General features: G+C 36.7%; 1 protein-coding gene across 5 annotated transcripts in view; it reads right to left on the bottom strand.

Moving 5' to 3' along the window:
* Positions 1-20,602, bottom strand: part of LOC148948702 (exostosin-1-like) — a 136,952-nt gene that overhangs the window by 38,564 nt on the left and 77,786 nt on the right. For all 5 annotated transcript variants that reach the window (XM_089094612.1, XM_089094615.1, XM_089094611.1 and 2 more), the window contains exon 4: positions 1,168-1,369. In XM_089094612.1, coding sequence (XP_088950738.1) covers positions 1,168-1,369 — 202 coding nt within the window. The remainder of the gene's footprint in view (positions 1-1,167; positions 1,370-20,602) is intronic.

Genomic DNA, 20,602 nt, shown 5'->3' on the forward strand with positions numbered 1-20,602 from the left:
GGGGGGGGGATTAGTTTAGCATTCAAGCAACATAAAAAAAACTTACATAAGAATTAACCAATAAATAAAGACCACTTGATTCGAGTCAACTTCTATCAGTTCCAACAAAACGAGCTGAATTAAATTTTCTAGTTATGTTGTTGATTTGAGACGGATTGGGCTTAATGGGTTTGATTTGAACAGGGTTGGGTTAAACGGAGTTGAGTCACATGAGGAACGAGTTGCACGAGGGTTCGGTCAAATAGGCTCAGTTGCATGGGAGTTTTGTTAAGTGGTAGTTAATTTAAACGAGTGTTGAGTTAAACGGAGGTTGATTTTCACGGGGTTTCAGTTAAATTGGTTCAGTTAAAGACAACTATACCTTCAAAGAAAAGCTACACCTTCTTAAGGTTTATGTTCCCTGTGAAGGTTTTGGTATTATTTTTCTGCTCTCGTATACCAACGAAGGACTAAAATTTTACTATAATTCTATAGCTGAGATTCAGTCTTATCAACCTACCAAATTATATTTTCGAACTTTGATTTAGAAGATTTTTTAGATAAAAAATACCTTGGAAATTGGATGAAGAATGATAAAAGAAGGACAATTTTCCTATTTTTGGAGAAAGTTTAGATCCTTTTCTAAGAAAAGTGCAAGTACCGTAATATCAAAATTCTGGCTAGGTGAGCGGATAGATATGACACATTGACACATATGAATTCAATGACGTAAATTTTTTGTCCTTATGGTATAACTTATAGCATTAAGCTAGTCGCAAAATCACTTGTTTCAAAGGGAACATATACCTTAAGCTCCTTGGTGCCAATTGTTTTAGCTTATTTTTCGCTAATTTTTCACCTACGTTTCCTTTTTTCTAAATTAAGGGACTAAATTAATAATAAGAGAAAAAGAAAAAGACAACGGGAAAATGATTATTTCTACTCTGTCTCGATCGAATATTTTTGTGATAGACTTTCCCATGATGTCACTTCTTCCTTACAGTACGCACTTGAAGTATCTTTTTTTTACCTTTCAGTTTTGCCTTCCGGAGAAAATCCTGCTTTTTATGGTAGCGCAATTTGAAAATACGCACAATATAGTTGCTCAAAGGTATGATAAAAACTATCTACATGTCACTGGTTAATCATGAAAATAACAAGCTACAATGCGATATCAAGAAAAATTACTTGAAATAACAGTCTTTCGTCACCAGTGATGGCAGCTTTGGTCCAGTCAATAACTTCAAAAAATGGCAGTTTCCAACCATTGGATAATATCACAGGAATGCAACCAAACTGAATAACTTCAACAAATCGAAATGACCCAAGTCTACGACCACGAGGAACAAGACAGTACGACGAATTCTGAATCAGGACGTCATAATCATACCTGAAAATGTTCAATAGATTTTCAACGACCCAAAGCAGAACCAGAAGCTAGCCCCCCCCCCCGTAGAAAATTTCCCCACACTCAAGATTGAGAAGCCAAAGAGAAAGAACAAAATAGGTACCTCAAGCGACCAGATGTCCTCAGGGGTAACAAAAGGAGTAGATATCAAAAACAGTTTTAGGACAGGGGCTGGTTGGTCTCCAATCACTTTCGACTTATAAAAAAAGGACTAGAACTCTCAATTTCTGGTCCAATGAGCATCCTCCGAAGCTTCTACAACCATGACGCGGAGGTGAGGATGAGGAACGGGTAGCCCCCCACCCATACGGAATAAATTCTGCTCAATTCTGGGTATCAGGTTACTCTTTACTTTCAAAATAACACCGTAGGCCAGAAATATTCCTAGAAATCAAGAGGGATTAAATATCAATTTCTACCTGCACCCCGCCCCTTCCTTAGAACTAATTCTGTAAGGCTCAATGAAAGTTGGGATGTTTTGGCATTAAAATGCATCGTTTGAAGCATCTGCCCCACTCCCTAACAGCAAAACAATCAGAGAACTCTACCGTAGAGAATTATGGCTCTCATCTGCAAATGCTTGGAATTGTGTATTTTTTGCGAAGAAATGATCATGGATGAAAACAATAGCAAGTACAACAACAGGGAATTTACCTAAGAGTGTGAAATTTGTTCCGAAAAATATTTCGGCTCAAAAGCCAAGAGCCGTCAAACTACGTATACAAATTAAATATAACTTTATTATATATACTGTACACAATATGCAAACAATATTTATATTGTTTGACGATAATACATTGATGTATTATTAAAGAGAGGTGGTAGGTCTTTTTGTAGGGGAGGAGGGGGGGATAAGTTGCCAAACAGAGCATGTTTAAGTGGCCTAATTTTTTAGGCCTCATTCAGCCTTCAGATAAAAATTAAATGAGTTTTGTTGTTGTCTAATCTTTCTTGGTTCCCATGTATAATTTTGGTCGACGCCTTTATTATTGGCACTTTAAGTCTTTCTTAAACATCGAGCCTGAGAAAAGTTTCATCCTGAAAAAACATGAGTTTCCCCCAAAGAGAACCAAGTTGCTATCAATTGAAAATTTTTTGAATGTCAATCGATTGAAGAGCATGAGAAAACTATATATTGAACTTCCAATTGCAGAGGAAGTAGTGCCACATTGTGGCACATTCGTCAGTGAAAAGTCACGTATCATAGGCAGAGCAATAGTGCTGCCCAAGTAAAGAGCGATGTGGGCACAATGTATTATTTTTTGGTCTTGAAACAGAGCACTTCGTATCGAAGGACTTTTCATAGAAACTTCGAAAAGGGCTCATTCAATTGGAAATTGAAAGGGCTAGTGCTCTTTTTAATAGTCGAAAGTGTTTGGAGGGCAACTCACCCCCCTACCAGGCCCACCATTTCCCCAAACACATTCAATCAAAATTTTGAAATAGCCATTTTGTTCAACGTAATTGAAAGAACTGGAAATAATGTCTCTGAGGATCAACCCCCTCCCCCCACAGCCCTCAGGGCAAGATGCCCTGGGGGCATATAAGGTTTACATAGAAAGGGTGATCGTATAAACTTCACAGGGGGCTCATTGAATTGGCAATTAGAAGTTTTAGTGCTTCTTTCAAGATTCAGAGTGATCGGAGGGGGGATACCCCCCATACCTCGTATTTTCCTGAAATTCATCTGATAGAAATTTTGAGGTGGCCATTTGTTGAAGTAAAAACTTCGAAAAAGGCTCATTCGAATAAAAATTGAAGGGAATTGTGCCCCTTCTAATAGTCGGAAGTGGTTGGAGGGCACCTAACCCCCCTCCCACGGTCACCATTTCCCCAAACAAATCCTGTCAAAATTTTGAGATAGCCATATCGTTCAATGTAGTTAAAAGGTCCAAAAATTATGTCTTTGAGGATGACATCCCCCCCCCACATCACTTAAAACTATATGCGTCAAGAATGTTCAAGACGCATATAGTTTTCAGTAAAGCGCCAATGACGCAGTAGGTTTTAGATTTTTTAAGTGAGAAAAGGAGGTCATACCCAAACTCTTGTTTATAGTGATTTTTGTTCGTTTCAAACTTGATTTGCATATTCAATTTAAGTTTCACTCGTCTTAAGATTTATTTATTAATTTACATTAATATCTATTGTATGTTTGTTTGCATTGATTGTTTAATCAATTTCTGTTCGTTTTAAGTTTCATCTATTCTTCAATAGGAAAATAGTTTTTTTCGTTTTAAGCTTGATTTTCATATTCAATCTAAGCATTACTCGCTTTCATATCTATTTATTCATTTATATTATTACTTGTTGTATGTTTTTGCTATGACTGTTTATTTAATTTGTGTTCGTTTTGGGTTTCATTTATTCTTTAGTAATTTCTGGTCGTTTTGAGTTTGAATTTTAAAAGGTATTTGTATCTGCTGAGCTTAATTTTAAAATGTTCTTTACTTTTCATTGAAAAACTTATTTTTCGGAATTTTTTTTTAAAATTAATTTATGTTCGTTTTTGATTGCAAAAAATTTTAAGTTTTTAAAAATTCCCTATTTCAAAATCAGACTTAAAAAAAAAAAAAATCAAATATTCATTGAAGTATCAAAACTGGTAACAAAGTAACAATATCACAATGGAAAAATGGGTTTCTGTCAACCTCGGAGTTTTTATTATCTGATGTTTGAACTATTTTTAACAAAATGGCTATCTCAAAATTTTTATCGGATGGGTCTGGGGGAAAAGGGCGTGTGGGGACTAATTAAGCTTTGGTCTCTTTTGAGTCTTTGAAAGTGAACTAGAACTTTCTATTTTCAATCAAATGAACCCTCTCTGAAGCTTAAATGAGCATACCTTCTATAAGAGCCATATATTCCCCCACAGCATAACTTGTAACGCATGTATCCAATCTCTGGGGGGTTGTGTCAGGCTCAGAGTTATAAAATCTGAACTCTGAAATATTTTTTACAAAACGGTTACTTCAAATTTTTATCAGAGAGGTTTATCCACCCGATGAATCCAAAGGCATTGTGGGCAAGAGGGGCAAGTTACCCTCTAATCTGTTTTTACCCTGAGAAAATGAACTACAACTTAATTTCCATTCAAATATACCCTCTGTGAAATGTATACGACCATCCCTTTCATAAGAACCACATACGGCCCCAGGACATAGCTTACAATGCCTGCTCCCTGAGCACTGGGGCGTTGTGTCGACACCGGAGTTTTTGTTATCTGACCTTTGAACTATTTTGAAAAAAATGGCTCTATCAAAGTTCTTATCAGATGGGATTAAGGATAATAGGGCGTGGAGAGGGGGGCTAGTGGCCCTCTGATCTCTCTTGACTCTTAAAAAGTGAAAGAAAACTTTCAGGGTCCAATCATATTAGTCCTTCGAAGTTTATACGAGCATACCTTCCATAAGAACAATAAATGCCCCTAGATCATTACTTAAAACTTCTTCCCCGGGCCCGGGGGGGGGGGGGGTGTCGACACAGCATTGTTTCTTATCTGACGTTTGAACTATTTTTAATGAAATGGCCATACGTAAAGGAGTTTTTGTTATATGATCTTTGAACTATTTTTAACAAAATGGCTAACTCAAATTTTTTATCAGATGCATTTGGGGGAAAATTGCTTGGAGGGGGGCTGTTGCCCTCCCATTACTTTTGACTCTTAAAAAGGGCACTAGAACTCTCGATTTCCAAACGAATGAGCCCCCATTGAAGTTCATACGACGACCCCTTCTATATGAAGTGCCTCTAGGAAAAAAATAAATGGAGTGTGGGGGGAGGCCAGCTGCCCTCCAATCACTTTTGATTCTTAAAATTGAATTACAACTTTCAATTTCTAATCAAATGAGCCCTCTAGGAAGGTTATACGAGCATCCCTTCCATAACAGCCATATATACCCCCAAAACATAACTTACAACACCTACCCCCGGGCCCTGGGGGGCTGTGTACACACTGGAGTTTTTGTTATCAGAACTTTGAACTATTTTTAACAAAATTTCTATCTCAAAATTTTTACCTGATGCATTTAGGGCGTGGAGGAGGGGAGGGGGGGCTAGTTACTCTCCGATCTCTTTTGACTCTTAAATAGCGAACAAGAACTTTCAATTTCCAATCAAATGAGCCCTCTCCGAAGTTTATACGAGCATCCCTTCCATAAGAAGTATATATGCCCCTAGAGCATTACCGTACTCATAACGCCTACCTCCGGGCCCTGGCGGGTTAGTAGGAAGGGCATAATATCTCACACGAGAACACATGTGCTGCCATCTACAATTGAGTCTAACGCCGACAGGTTATAATTTATTCAAGGATTATCGATCCAAGAAGGGGAGAGAATTTCTGAGAACTTGATTTACATAATCGAAGGGAATTATTGATTTACAAAAGGGGAATTAAGAAACAAATATGGCTTCTTTGATCTTAGGTCTGAGGAATAAACGGTCTTTAGGTCAGAGAGAAAAATTAATATTCTATTTTTAAATAAGGCTTCATTGATCTTTAGCGTCAGGAATTAGAAATGGCATCATTTGCTATCTTGGAATTATGCGGGAGTCTAAAGAGATAGAAAAATCCTTTTTTAAATACGGCTTCACTGATCTTTAAGTCAGAGAGATAAATTGATATTCTATCGAAACCATAATAATGTAGCTAGGAACATCTTAGAGATGAAGAAATTAACGCGGGAAATGGTTTCCTAGGAATTTCAAATGTGACAGCGCAGGGATGACAAAACACAAGGAACACGCAGAAATTACTTTTAGGGGATTATTTGGACCAAACCGTTTGAGTCATTTTAGAAGATGATTTAGGCGAAACCGTTTGAAGCATTTTAGAAGATGGTTTTAGAAAATGAATTAGAAGAGGATTTAGGGTGAAACTCTGTGGTCGTTATAATACACAAGTTCCATTTGATCAATGTTGTGAGGTCCCCTACCCCAACCCCAAAGGGCCCCGACCCCCCATACCCCAACCCCGAAGGACCCCCCCTGGCCCCACAAAGGCCCCCGGTCCCCCAAAGGGCCACCGGGCCCCATATTTTTTTGTTTGCATGTCTGGGTTGGTGTTTGCAAGTTCAAGTATTTGTCTTTGTTGGTTTGTATATCTAAAGTGCATGTCTTTCTCTGTTTGCATGTCTGATTCTATTTGTTTGCATGTCTGGGTTGGTGTTTGCAAGTCCAAGTATTTGTCTTTGTTGGTTTGTATATCTAAAGTGCCTATCTTTCTCTGTTTGCAAGTCTGAATATAATTGTTTGAATGTCTGGGTAGGTGTTTGCAAGTCCAAGTATTTGTCGTTGTGGTTTGTATATCTAAAGTGCCTGTCTTTCTCTGTTTGCATGTCTGGGTTGATGTTTGCAAGTCAAAGAATTTGTCTTTGTCGGTTTGAATATCTAAAGTACCCATCTTTCTCTGTTTGCATGTATGATTCTATTTGTTTGCATTTCTGGGTTGGTGTTTGTCAGTCCAAGTATCTGTCTTTGATGCTTTGTATATCTAAAGTGCATGTCTTTCTCTGTTTGCATGTCTGATTCTATTTGTTTGCATGTCTGGGTTGGTGTTTGCAAGTCAGAGTATTTGTCTTTGGTGGTTTGTATATCTAAACTGCCTGTCCTTCTCTGTTTGCATGTCTGATTCTATTTGTTTGCATGTCTGGGTTGATGTTTGCAAGTCAAAGAATTTGTCTTTGTCGGTTTGTATATCTAAAGTGCCTGTCTTTCTCTGTTTGCATGTCTGATTCTATTTGTTTGCATGTCTGGGTTGGTGTTTGCAAGTCCAAGTATCTGTCTTTGCTGGTTTGTATATATAAAGTGCCTATCTTTCGCTGTTTGCATGTCTGATTCTATTTGTTTGCATGTGTGGGCTTGTCTTTTCAAGTCCAAATATCTGTCTTTGTTTCTGTGTAGATCTAAAGTGCCCGTCTTTATCTGTTTGTTTGTCTCATTCTATTTGTTTGCATATGTGGTTTTGTGTGTGCAAGTCAAATCATTCTTCTCTTATGGTTTGTATATCTAATGTTCCTGTATTTCTCTTTTTGAATGTATGAAGCTAATTTGTATGATTGTATGGGTTGGTGTTTGCAAGTCCAAGTATTTGTCTTTGTTGGTTTCTATATCTAAAGTGCCTGTCTTTCTCGGTTTGCATGTCTGATTCTATTTGTTGACATGGCAGGGTGTGTGTTTTGCGGGTCATAGTATCTTTCGTTGTTTGTTTGTGTATCTAAAGTGCTTGTCTTTCTCGGTTTGTATGTATAGTTATATTTATGCTCATTTCAGGATTGGTGTTTGCAAGTCAAAGCATTTGTCTTTTTTGGTTTGTATACCTAAAGTGCATATTTTTCTCCGTTTGCATGTCTGATTCTATTTGCTTACATGTCTGGGTTGGTGTTTGCAAGTCCAAGTATCTGTCTTTGTTGGTTTGTATATCTAAAGTGCCTATCTTTCTCTGTTTGCATGTCTGATTCTATTTGTTTGCATGTCTGGGTTGGTGTTTACAAGTACAAGTATTTTTCCTTGTTTGTTTTTATATCTAAAGTGCCTGTCTTTTTCTGTTTGTGTGTCTGATTCTATTTGTTTGCATTTCTGGGTTGGTGTTTGAAAGTCCAAGTATTTTTCTTTGTTGGTTTGTATATCTAAAGTGCCTGTCTTTCTATGTTTGCATGTCTGATTGTATTTGTTTAGATGTCTGGGTTGGTGTTTGCCAAGTCCAAATATTTGTCTTTGATGGTTTATATATCTAAAGTGTCTGTCTTTCTCTGTTTGCATGTCTGATTCTATTTGTTTGCATGTCTGGGTTGGTGTTTGCAAAGTACAAGTATTTGTCTTTGTTGGTTTGTATATCTAAAGTGCCTGTCTTTCTCTGTTTGCATGTCTGGGTTGGTGTTTGCAAGTCCAAGTATTTGTCTTTGTTGGTTTGTATATCTAAAGCACAGTAGACAGAATATAACAGTAAGCTTATCGCAGATCATTTCTGGTCATCGTGAACAAAAAGCTCCTCCCACTTCTTTCTGCCTTAGCTTGTTCAGCCTGTTTCTGCATTAGCAGTAAGCTTATCGCAGATCATTTCTGGTCATCGTGACCAAAAAGCTCCTCCCACTTCTTTCTGCCTTAGCTTGTCTAGCCTGTTCCTGCATAAAAACCCCTGTCCGGGTTTTTATAATGGGTGAGATAGAGAATGATCATACTGGATAATATATGAACTGTGATCTAAAGTGCCTGTCTTTCTCTGTTTGCATGTCTGATTCTATTTGTTTGCCTGTCTGGGTTGGAGTTTGCAAGTCCAAGTATTTGTATTTGTTGGGGTGTATATCTAAAGTTCCTATCTTTCTCTGTCTGCATGTCTGATTCTATTTATTTGCATGTCTGGGTTGGTGTTTTGCAAGCCCAAGTATCTGTCTTTGTTGGTTTGTATATCTAAAGTGCCTGTCCTTCTCTGTTTGCATGTGTGATTCTATTTGTTTGCATGTCAGGGTTGGTGTTTTGCAAGTCCAAGTATCTGTCTTTGTTGTTTTGTATATCTAAAGTGCCTGTCTTTCTCTGTTTGCATGTCTGATTCTATTTGTTTACATGTCTGGGCTTGTGTTTTGCAAGTACAAGTATTTGTCTTTGTTGGTTGGTATATCTAAAGTGCCTATCTTTCTCTGTTTGCATTTCTGATTCTATTTTTTTCCATGTCTGGGTTGGCGTTTGCAAGTCCAAATATTTTTCCTTGCTGGTTTGTATATCTAAAGTGCCTGTCTTTCCCTGTGTGTGTGTCTGATTCTATTTGTTTGCATGTCTGGGTTGGTGTTTGCAAGTCCAAGTATTTGTCGTTGTTGGTTTGTATATCTAAAGTGCCTGTCTTTCTCTGTTTGCATGTCTGATTGTATTTGTTTAGATGTCTGGGTTGGTGTTTGCAAGTCCAAATATTTGTCTTTGATGGTTTATATATCTAAAGTGTCTGTCTTTCTCTGTTTGCATGTCTGATTCTATTTGTTTGCATGTCTGGGTTGGTGTTTGCAAGTACAAGTATTTTTCTTTGGTGTTGTGTGTTTCGAAATTACATTAATGTATATGTTTGCATTTCTGATTATATTTTTTTTAATTTCATTTTTGGTGTTTTCAAGTCCAGTTATTTGTCTTTGTTAGTTTGTATTTCTAAAGCGACTGTATTTCTCTGTTTGCATGTCTGATTCTATTTGTTTGCATGTCTGGGTTGGCGTTTGCAAGTCCAAGTATTTGTCTTTGTAGGTTTGTATATCTAAAGTGCCTATCTTTCTCTGTTTTCATGTCTGATTCTATTTGTTTGCATGTCTGGGTTGGTGTTTTGCAAGTCCAAGTATCTGTCTTTGTTGGTTTGTATATCTAAAGTGCCTGTCTTTCTCTGTTTGCATGTGTGATTCTATTTGTTTGCATGGCTGGGTTGGTGTTTTGCAAGTCCAAGTATTTGTCTTTGTTGGTTTGTATATCTAAAGTGCCTATCTTTCTCTGTTTTCATGTCTGATTCTATTTGTTTTCATGTCTGGGTTGGTGTTTTGCAATTCCAATTATTTGTCTTTGTTGGTTTGTATATCTAAAGTGCCTATCTTTCTCTGTTTGAATGTCTGATTCTATTTGTTTGCATGTCTGGGTTGGTGTTTGCAAGTCCAAGTATTTGTCGTTGTTGGTTTGTATATCTAAAGTGCCTATCTTTCTCTGTTTGGATGTCTGATTCTATCTGTTTGCATGTCTGGGTTGATGTTTGCAAGTCCAAGTATTTGTCTTTGTTGGTTTGTATATTTAAAGTGCCTACCTTTCTCTGTTTGCATGTGTGATTCTTTTTGTTTTCATGTTTTGGTTGGTGTTCTGCAAGTCCAAGTATTTGTCTTTGTTGGTTTGTATATCTAAAGTGCCTGTCTTTCTCTGTTTGCATGTTTGATTCTATTTGTTTACATGTCTGGGTTGGTGTTTGTAAGTCCAACCATTTGTCTTTGTTGGTTTGTATATCTAAAGTGCCGGTCTTTCTCTGTTTACATGTCTGATTCTATTTGTTTGCATGTCAGGGTTGGTGTTTGCAAGTCCAAGTGTTTGTCTTTGTTGCTTTGTATATCTAAAGTGCCTGTATTTTTCTGTTTGCATGTCCGATTCTATTTGTTTGCATGTCCGGGTTTGTGTTTGCAAGTCCAAGTATTTGTCTTTGTTGGTTTTTATATCTAAAGTGCCTGTCTTTCTCTGTTTGCATGTCTGATTCTATTTGTTTGCATGTCTGGGTTGGCGTTTTCAAGTCCAAGTCTTTGTCTTTGTTGGTTTGTATATCTAAAGTGCCTTTCTTTCTCTGTCTGCATGTCTGTTTCTATTTGTTTGCATGTCTGGGTTGGTGTTTTGCAAGTCCAAGTATCTGTCTTTGTTGGTTTGTTTATCTAAAGTGCCTGTCTTTCTCTGTTTGCATGTCTGATTCTATTTGTTTGCATGTCTGGGTTGTTGTTTTGCAAGTCCAAGAATCTGTCTTTGTTGGTTTGTATATCTAAAGTGCCTATCTTTCTATGTTTGCATGTCTGATTCTATTTGTTTACATGTCTTGGTTGGTGTTTTGCAAGTCCAAGTATTTGTCTTTGTTGGTTGGTATATCTAAAGTGCCTATCTTTCTCTGTTTGCATGTCTGATTCTATTTGTTTGAATGTCTGGGTTGGTTTTTGCAAGTCCAAGTATTTGTCTTTGTTGCTTTGTTTATCTAAAGTGCCTACCTTTCTGTGTTTTTGTGTCTGATTCTATGTGTGTGCATGTCTGGGTTGGTGTTTGCAAGTCCAAGTATTTGTCTTTGTTGCTTCGTATATCTAAAGTGCCTAACTTTCTCTGTTTACATGTCTCATTCTATTTGTTTACATGTCTGGGTTGGTGTTTGCCAAGTCCAACTATTTGTCTTTGTTGGTTTTTATATCTAATGTGTCTGTCTTTCTCTGTTTGCTTGTCTGATTCTATTTTTTTGCATGTCTGGGTTGGTGTTTGCAATTACAATTCTTTGTCTTTGTTTGTTTTTATATATAAAGTAAATCTATTTCTATGTTTGCTTGTCTGATTATATTTGTTTGCATGTCTGGGTTGTTGTTTGCAATTCCAAGTATTTGTCTTTGTTGGTTTGTATATCTAAAGTGCCTGTCTTTCTCTGTTTGCATGTCTGATTCTATTTGTTTGCATGTCTGGGTTGGTGTTTGCAAGTACAAGTATCTGTCTTTGTTGGTTTGTATATCTAAAGTGCCTATCTTTCTCTGTCTGCATGTCTGATTCTATTTGTTTGAATGTCTGGGTTGGTGTTTTGCAAGTCCAAGTATCTGTCTTTGTTGGTTTGTATATCTAAAGTGCCTGTCTTTCTCTGTTTGCATGTGTGATTCTATTTGTTTTCATGGCTGGGTTGTTGTTTTGCAAGTCAAAGTATCTGTCTTTGTTGGTTTGTATATCTAAAGTGCCTATCTTTCTATGTTTGCATGTCTGATTCTATTTGTTTGCATGTCTGGGTTGGTGTTTTGCAAGTCCAAGTATTTTTCTTTGTTGGTTTGTATATATAAAGTGCCTGTCTTTCTCTGTTTGAATGTCTGATTCTAATTGTTTGCATTTCTGGGTTGTTGTTTGCAAGTCCAAGTATTTGTCGTTGTTGGTTTGTATACCTAAAGTGCCTATCTTTCTCTGTTTGGATGTCTGATTCTATGTGTTTGCATGTCTGGGTTGATGTTTGCAAGTCCAAGTATTTGTCTTTGTTGGTTTGTATATTTAAAGTGCCTATCTTTCTCTGTTTGCATGTCTGATTCTATTTGTTTGCATGTCTGGGTTGGTGTTCTGCAAGTTCAAGCATTTTTCTTTTTTGGTTTATATATCTAAAGTGACTGTCTTTCTCTGTTTGCATGTCTGATTCTATTTGTTTACATGTCTGGGTTGGTGTTTGTAAGTCCAACTATTTGTCTTTGTTGGTTTGTATATCTAAAGTGCCGGTCTTTCTCTGTTTGCATGTCTGATTCTATTTGTTTGCATGTCAGGGTTGGTGTTTGCAAGTCCAAGTGTTTGTCTTTGTTGCTTTGTATATCTAAAGTGCCTGTCTCTCTCTGTTTGCATGTCTGATTCTATTTGTTTGCATGTCTGGGTTGGTGTTTTCAAGTCCAAATATTTGTCTTTGTTGGTCTGTATATCTAAAGTGCCTGTCTTTCTCTGTTTGCATGTCTGATTGTATTTGTGTTCATGTCTGGTTTGGTGTTTGCAAGTCCAAGTCTTTGTCGTTGTTAGTTGGTATATCTAAAGTGCCTGTAGTTCTCAGTTTGCATGTCTGATTCTATTTGTTTGCATGTCTGGGTTGGTGTTTGCAAGTCCAAGTATTTGTCTTTGTTGGTTTTTATATCTAAAGTGCCTATCTTTCTCTGTCTGCATGTCTGATTCTATTTATTTGCATGTCTGGGTTGGTGTTTTGCAAGCCCAAGTATCTGTCTTTGTTGGTTTGTATATCTAAAGTGCCTGTCTTTCTCTGTTTGCATGTGTGATTCTATTTGTTTGCATGGCTGGGTTGGTGTTTTGCAAGTCCAAGTATCTGTCTTTGTTGGTTTGTATATATAAAGTGTCTATCTTTCTCTGTTTGCATGTCTTATTCTATTTGTTTGCATGTCTGGGTTGGTGTTTTGCAAGTCCAAGTATTTGTCTTTGTTGGTTTGTATATCTAAAGTGCCTGTCTTTCTCTGTTTGAATGTCTTATTCTACTTGTTTGAATTTCTGGGTTGGTGTTTGAAAGTCCAAGTATTTGTCTTTGTTGGGTTGTATAACTAAATTGCCTCTCTTTCTCTGTTTGGATGTCTGATTCTATCTGTTTGCATGTCTGGGTTGATTTTTGCAAGTCCAAGTATTTGTCTTTGTTGGTTTTTATATATAAAGTGCCTATCTTTCTCTGTTTGCATGTCTGATTCTATTTGTTTGCATGTCTTGGTTGGTGTTCTGCAAGTCCAAGCATTTGTCTTTGTTGGTTTGTATATCTAAAGTGCCTGTCTTTCTCTGTTTGCATGTCTGATTCTATTTGTTTACATGTCTGGGTTGGTGTTTGTAAGTCCAACTATTTGTCTTTGTTGGTTTGTATATCTAAAGTGCCTGTGTTTCTCTGTTTACATGTATAATTCTATTCGTTTGCATGTCTGGGTTGGTGTTTGCAATTCCAAGTGTTTGTCTTTGTTGCTTTGTATATCTAAAGTGCCTGTCTTTCTCTATTTGGATGTCCGATTCTATTTTTAGAAATATCTTTACTGGAGTTTTCAAGTGCAAGTATTTTTATTGTTATGTGTATATCTCTTAAGTGCATGTCGGTACCTGTTTGTATGTCTGAGCGAATATTTGTGCATTCATGGTTCAGCGATCCCAAGTCAAAATTTTTGCCTGTGTTGGCTTTATCACATACAGTGGCCCTATTCCTTTGTTCTCTTGACAAATTATAACAGTATGATTTTCTAGGGTGTTGTTTTCAATTACAAGAATTTGTCTTTGTTGGTTTGTATATCTAAAGTGCCTATCTTTATCTGTATGCATGTCTGATTCTATTTGTTTGCATGTCTGGGTTGGTGTTTTGCAAGTCCAAGTATATGTCTTTGTTTGTTTTTATATCTAAAGTGCCTGTCTTTCTCTGTTTGCATGTCTGATTCTATTTGTTTGCATGTCTGGGTTGGTGTTTTGCAAGTCCAAGTATCTGTCTTTGTTGGTTTGTATATCTAAAGTGCCTATCTTTCTATGTTTGCATGTCTGATTCTATTTGTTTACATGTCTTGGTTGGTGTTTTGCAAGTCCAAGTATTTGTCTTTGTTGGTTGGTATATCTAAAGTGCCTATCTTTCTCTGTTTGCATGTCTGATTCTATTTGTTTGCATGTCTGGGTTGGTGTTTACAAGTCCAAGTATTTGTCTTTGTTGGTTTGTATATATAAACTGCCTGTCTTTCTCTGTTTGTGTGTCTGATTCTATTTGTTTGAATGTCTGGGTTGGTGTTTGCAAGTCCAAGTATTTTTCTTTGTTGGTTTGTATATCTAAAGTGCCTGTCTTTCTCTGTATGAATTTCTGTTTGTATTTGTTTAGATGTCTGGGTTGGTGTTTGCCAAGTCAAACTATTTGTCTTTGATGGTTTATATATCTAAAGTGTCTGTCTTTCTCTGTTTGCATGTCTGATTATATTTTTTTGCATGTCTGGGTTGTTGTTTGCAAGTACAATTATTTGTCTTTGTTGGTTTTTATATCTAAAGTGCCTGTGTTTCTCTGTTTGCATGTCTGATTCTATTTGTTTGCATGTCTGGGTTGGTGTTTGCAATTCCAATTATTTGTCTTTGTTGGTTTTTATATCTAAAGCGACTGTCTTTCTCTGTTTGCATGTCTGATTATATTTGTTTGCATGTCTGGGTTGGAGTTTTCAAGTCCAAGTATTTGTTTTTGTTGGTTTGTATATCTAAAGTGCCTATCTTTCTCTGTCTGCATGTCTGATTCTATTTGTTTGCATGTCTGGGTTGGTGTTTTGCAAGTCCAAGTATCTGTCTTTGTTGGTTTTTATATCTAAAGTGCCTTTCTTTCTCTGTTTGCATGTGTGATTCTATTTGTTTGCATGGCTGGGTTGTTGTTTTGCAAGTCCAAGTATATGTCTTTGTTGGTTTGTATATCTAAAGTGTCTATCTTTCTCTGTTTGCATGTCTGATTCTATTTGTTTGCATGTCTGGGTTGGTGTTTTGCAAGTCCAAGTATTTGTCTTTGTTGGTTTGTATATCTAAAGTGCCTTTCTTTCTATGTTTGAATGTTTGATTCTATTTGTTTGCATGTCTGGGTTGGTGTTTGCAAGTCCAAGTATTTGTCGTTGTTGGTTTGTATATCTAAAGTGCCTATCTTTCTCTGTTTGGATGTCTGATTCTATCTGTTTGCATGTCTGGGTTGATGTTTGCAAGTCCAAGTATTTGTCTTTGTCGGTTTGTATATTTAAAGTGCCTACCTTTCTCTGTATCAATGTCTGATTCTTTTTGGTTGCATGTTTGGTTTTGGGTTCTGCAAGTTCAAGTATTTTTTGTTTTTGGTTCATATATCTAAAGTGCCTGTCTTTCTCTGTTTGCATGTTTGATTCTATTTGTTTACATGTCTGGGTTGGTGTTTGTAAGTCCAAGTATTTGTCTTTGTTGGTGTTTATATATTAAGTGCCGGTCTTTCTATCTTTACATGTCTTATTCTATTTTTTCGCATTTCAGGGATGGTGTTTGCAAGTACAAGTGTTTGTCTTTGTTGCTTTGTATATCTAAAGTGTGTTTCTGTCTCTGTTTGCTTGTCCGATTCTATTTGTTTCTATGTCTGGGTTGGTGTTTGCAAGTCCAAGAATTTGTGTTTGTTGGTTAGTATATCAAAACTTACTTTGTTTCTCTGTTCTCATGTGTTATTATATTTGTTGTCTTGTCTGGTTTGGTGTTTGCAAGTCCAAGTATTTGTAGTTGTTGGTTTATATATCTAAAGTGCATGTCTTTATCTGTTTGCATGTCTGATTCTATTTGTTTGCATGTCTGGGTTGGCGTTTGCAAGTCCAAGTATTTGTCTTTGTTGGTTTGTATATCTAAAGTGCCTATCTTTCTCTGTCTGCATGTCTGATTCTATTTGTTTGCATGTCTGGGTTGGTGTTTTGCAAGTCCAAGTATCTGTCGTTGTTGGTTTGTATATCTAAAGTGCCTGTCTTTCTCTGTTTGCATGTGTGATTCTATTTGTTTGCATGGCTGGGTTGGTGTTTTGCAAGTCAAAGTATCTGTCTTTGTTGGTTTGTATATCTAAATTGTCTATCTTTCTATGTTTGCATGTATGATTCTATTTGTTTACATGTCTGGGTTGGTGTTTTGCAAGTCCAAGTATTTGTCTTTGTTGGTTTGTATATCTAAATTGCCTGTCTTTCTCTGTTTGAATGTATGATTCTATTTGTTTGCATGTCTGTGTTGGTGTTTGCAAGTCCAAGTATTTGTCTTTGTTGGTTTGTATATCTAAAGTGCCTATCTTTCTCTGTTTGGATGTCTGTTTCTATCTGTTTGCATGTCTGGGTTGATTTTTGCAAGTCCAAGTATTTGTCTTTGTTGGTTTGTATATATAAAGTGCCTGCCTTTCTCTGTTTGCTTGTCTGATTCTATTTGTTTGCATGTCTGGGTTGGTGTTCTGAAAGTTCAAGCATTTGTCTGTTTTGTTTTATATATCTAAATTGCCTGTCTTTCTCTGTTTGGATGTTTGATTCTATTTGTTTACATGTCTGGGTTGGTGTTTGTAAGTCCAACTATTTGTCTTTGTTGGTTTGTATATCTAAAGTGCCGGTCTTTCTCTGTTTGCATGTCTGATTCTATTTGTTTGCATGTCTGGGTTGGTGTTTGCAAGTCCAAGTATTTGTCTATGTTGGTTTCTCTGTTTGCATTTCTGATTCTATTTGTTTGAATATCTGGGTTGGTTTTTGCAAGTCCAAGTATTTGTCTTTGTTTCTTTGTATATCTAATATGCCTGTCTTTCTCTGTTTTCATGTCTGATTCTATTTGTTTTCTTGTCTGGGCTGTTGTTTAAAAGTCAAAGAATCTATATTTCTTCCTTTGTATATCTAAAGTGCATCTCTTTCTCTGTTTGCATGTCTGATTCTATTTTTTTGCATGTCTGGGTTGGTGTTTGCAAGTCCAAGTATTTGTCTTTGTTGGTTTGTATATCTAAAGTGCCCGTCTTTCTCTGTTTGTGTGTCTGATTCTATTTGTTTGCATGTCTGGGTTGGTGTTTGCAAGTCCAAGTATTTGTCCTTGTTGGTTTGTATATCTAAAGTGCCTGTCTTTCTCTGTTTGCATGTCTGATTCTACTTTTTGCATGTCTGGGTTGGTGTTTGCAAGTCCAAGTATTTGTCTTTGTCTGGTTTGTATATCTAAAGTGCCTGTATTTCTCTGTTTGCATGTCTGAGTCTATTTGTTTACATGTCTGGGTTGGTGTTTTCAAGTCCAAATATTTGTCTTTGTTGGTTTGTATATCTAAAGTGCCTGTATTTCTCTGTTTTCATGTCTGATTCTATTTGTTTGCATGTCTGGGTTGGTGTTTTCAAGTCCAAGTATTTGTCTTGTCTGGTTTGTAAATCTAAAGTGCATGTCTTTCTCTGTTTAATGTCTGATTCTATTTGTTTGCATGTCTGGGTTGGTGTTTGCAAGTCCAAGTATTTGTCTATGTTGGTTTGTATATCTAAAGTGCCTGTCTTTCTCTGTTGGCATATCTGATTCTATTTGTTTGCATGTCTGGGTTGGTGTTTGCAAGTCCAAGTGTTTGTCTTTGTTGGTTTGTATATATAAAGTGCATATATTTCTCTGTTTGCATTTCTGATTCTATTTGTTTGCATGTCTGGGTTGGTGTTTGCAAGTCCAAGTATTTTTCATTGGTGGTTTTTATATCTAAAGTACATGTCTTTTTCTGTTTGTATGTCTGATTCTATTTGTTAGCATGTCCGGGTTGGTGTTTCCCAGTCCAAGGCTAGATTAGGTTAGGTTAGTTTAAGTTAGGTTAAGTTAGGTTAGGTTAGGTTAGCCTACACACGCGCGCGTACGTTTTGCTACAGCCGCAAGCAGCATAGTGGGAGAGAAATACGAAGTCGACCTGCGGGGATTTTCCGGCGAGTATGGTTAGGTTAGGCTAGATTAAGTTAGGGTAGGTTAGGCTAGATTAGGTTAGGTGAGATTAGGTTTGGTTAGCCTACGTACGCGCGCGTAGTTAGGGTAACCTAACCTAACCATACTCGCCCGAAAATCCCCGCAGGTCGACTTTGTATTTCTCTCTCACTATGCATGCTTGCGGCCCTAGCAAAACGTACGCGCGCGTATGTAGGCTAACCTAACCTAACTTAACCTAATCTAACCTAGACCTAATCTAGCCTTGGACTTGCAAACACCAACCCAGACATGCAAACAAATAGAATCAGACATGCAAACAGAGAAAGACATGCACTTTACATATACAAACCAACAAAGACAAATACTTGGACTTGCAAAACATCAACCCAAACATGCAAACAAATAGAATCAGACATGCAAACGGAGAAAGACCGACACTTTAGATATACAAACCAACAAAGACAAATACTTGGACTTGCAAACACCAACCCAGACATGCTAACAAATAGAATCAGACATGCAAACAGAGAAAGACAGGCACTTTAGATATACAAAGCAACAAAGACAAACACTTGGACTTCCAAACACCAACCCTGACATACAAACAAATAGAATCAGACATGCAAACAGAGAAAGACCGGTACTTAGGATATACAAACCAACAAAGAAAAATAGTTGGACTTACAAACACCAACCCAGAAATGTAAACAAATAGAATCAAACATGCAAACAGAGATAGACAGGCACTTTAGATATACAAAGCAACAAAGACAAATACTTGGACTTGCAAACACCAACCCAGACATGCAAACAAATAGAATCAGACATGCAAACAGACAAAGATATGCACTTTAGATATACAAAGCAACAAAAACAAATACTTGGACTTGCAAACACCAACCCAGACATGTAAACAAATAGAATCAGACATGCAAACAGGCACTTTAGATATACAAATCGACAAAGACAAATTCTTGGACTTGCAAACATAAACCCAGACATGCAAACAGAGAAAGACAGGCACTTTAGATATACAAACCACAACGACAAATACTTGGACTTGCAAACACCAACCGAGACATGCAAACAAATAGGATCAGACATGCAAAGAGAGAAAGACAGACACTTTAGATATATAAACCAACAAAGACAAATACTTGTACTTGCAAACACCAACCCAGACATGTAAACAAATAGAATCAGACATGCAAACAGAGAAAGACAGGCACTTTAGATATACAAACCAACAACGAAAAATACTTGGACTTGCAAACACCAACCCAGACATGCAAAAAAATATAATCAGACAAACAAACAGAGAAAGACAGGCACATTAGATATACAAAGCAACAAAGACAAATACTTGGACTTGCAAACACCAACCCAGACATGCAAACAAATAGAATCAGACATGCAAACAGAGAAAGACAGGCACTTTACATATACAAACCTACAAAAACATATACTTGGACTTGCAAACACCAACACAGACATGTAAACAAATAGAATCAGACATGCAAACAGAGAAAGACATGCACTTTATATATACAAACCAACAAATATAAATACTTGGACTTGCAAACACCAACCCAGACATGCAAACAAATAGAATCAGACATGCAAACAGAGAAAGACAGGCACTTTAGATATACAAACCAACAAAGACAAATACTTGGACTTGCAAACACCAACCCAGACATGCAAACAAATAGAATAAGACACACAAACAGAGAAAGACAGGCACTTTAGATATACAAACTAACAAAGACAAATACTTGGACTTGCAAACACCAACCCAGATATGCAAACAAATAGAATCAGACATGCAAACAGAGAAAGATAGGCACTTTAGATATACAAAGCAACAACTACAGATACTTGGACTTAAAACATCAACCCAGACATGCAACCAAATAGAATCGGACATGCAAACAGAGAAAGACAGGCACTTTAGATATACAAACCAACAACGACAAATACTTGGACTTGCAAACACCATCCAAGACATGCAAACAAATAGAATCAGACATGCAAAAAGAGAAAGATAGGCACTTTAGATATACAAACCAACAAAGACAGATACTTGGACTTGCAAACACCAGCCCAGACATGCAAACAAATAGAATCAGACATGCAAACAGAGAAAGACAGGCACTTTAGATATACAAACCAACAAAGACAAATACTTGAACTTGCGAACACCAACCCAGACATTCAAATAAATAGAATCAGACATGCAAACAGAGAAAGACAGTCACTTTAGATATACAAACCAACAAAGAAAAATACTTTGACTTGCAAACACCAACCCAGACATGCAAACAAATAGAATCAGACATGCAAACAGAGAAATATAGGCACTTTATATATAAACACCAAAATAGAAATATACTTTAACTTGAAAACACACAACCGTAAAGGCAAACAAACAGAGAAATAAATGCAAACCGAGATATACATTCTATTTATATATAAACAACAACAAAGACAAATGAAAGTACGAGATAAATCACGACATGAACTGCCAAAAATTTGAACCAGAAATACATACAGAAACAAACATACACTTTAGATATAAAAACAGAAAAAAACAAATTCTTGGAATTTCAAACATCAACCCCG

Source organism: Artemia sp. Qi Xiang Cuo, chromosome 9, assembly GCF_049724085.1.
Source record: "Artemia sp. Qi Xiang Cuo chromosome 9, ASM4972408v1, whole genome shotgun sequence".
Classification (NCBI taxonomy): domain Eukaryota; kingdom Metazoa; phylum Arthropoda; class Branchiopoda; order Anostraca; family Artemiidae; genus Artemia; species Artemia sp. Qi Xiang Cuo.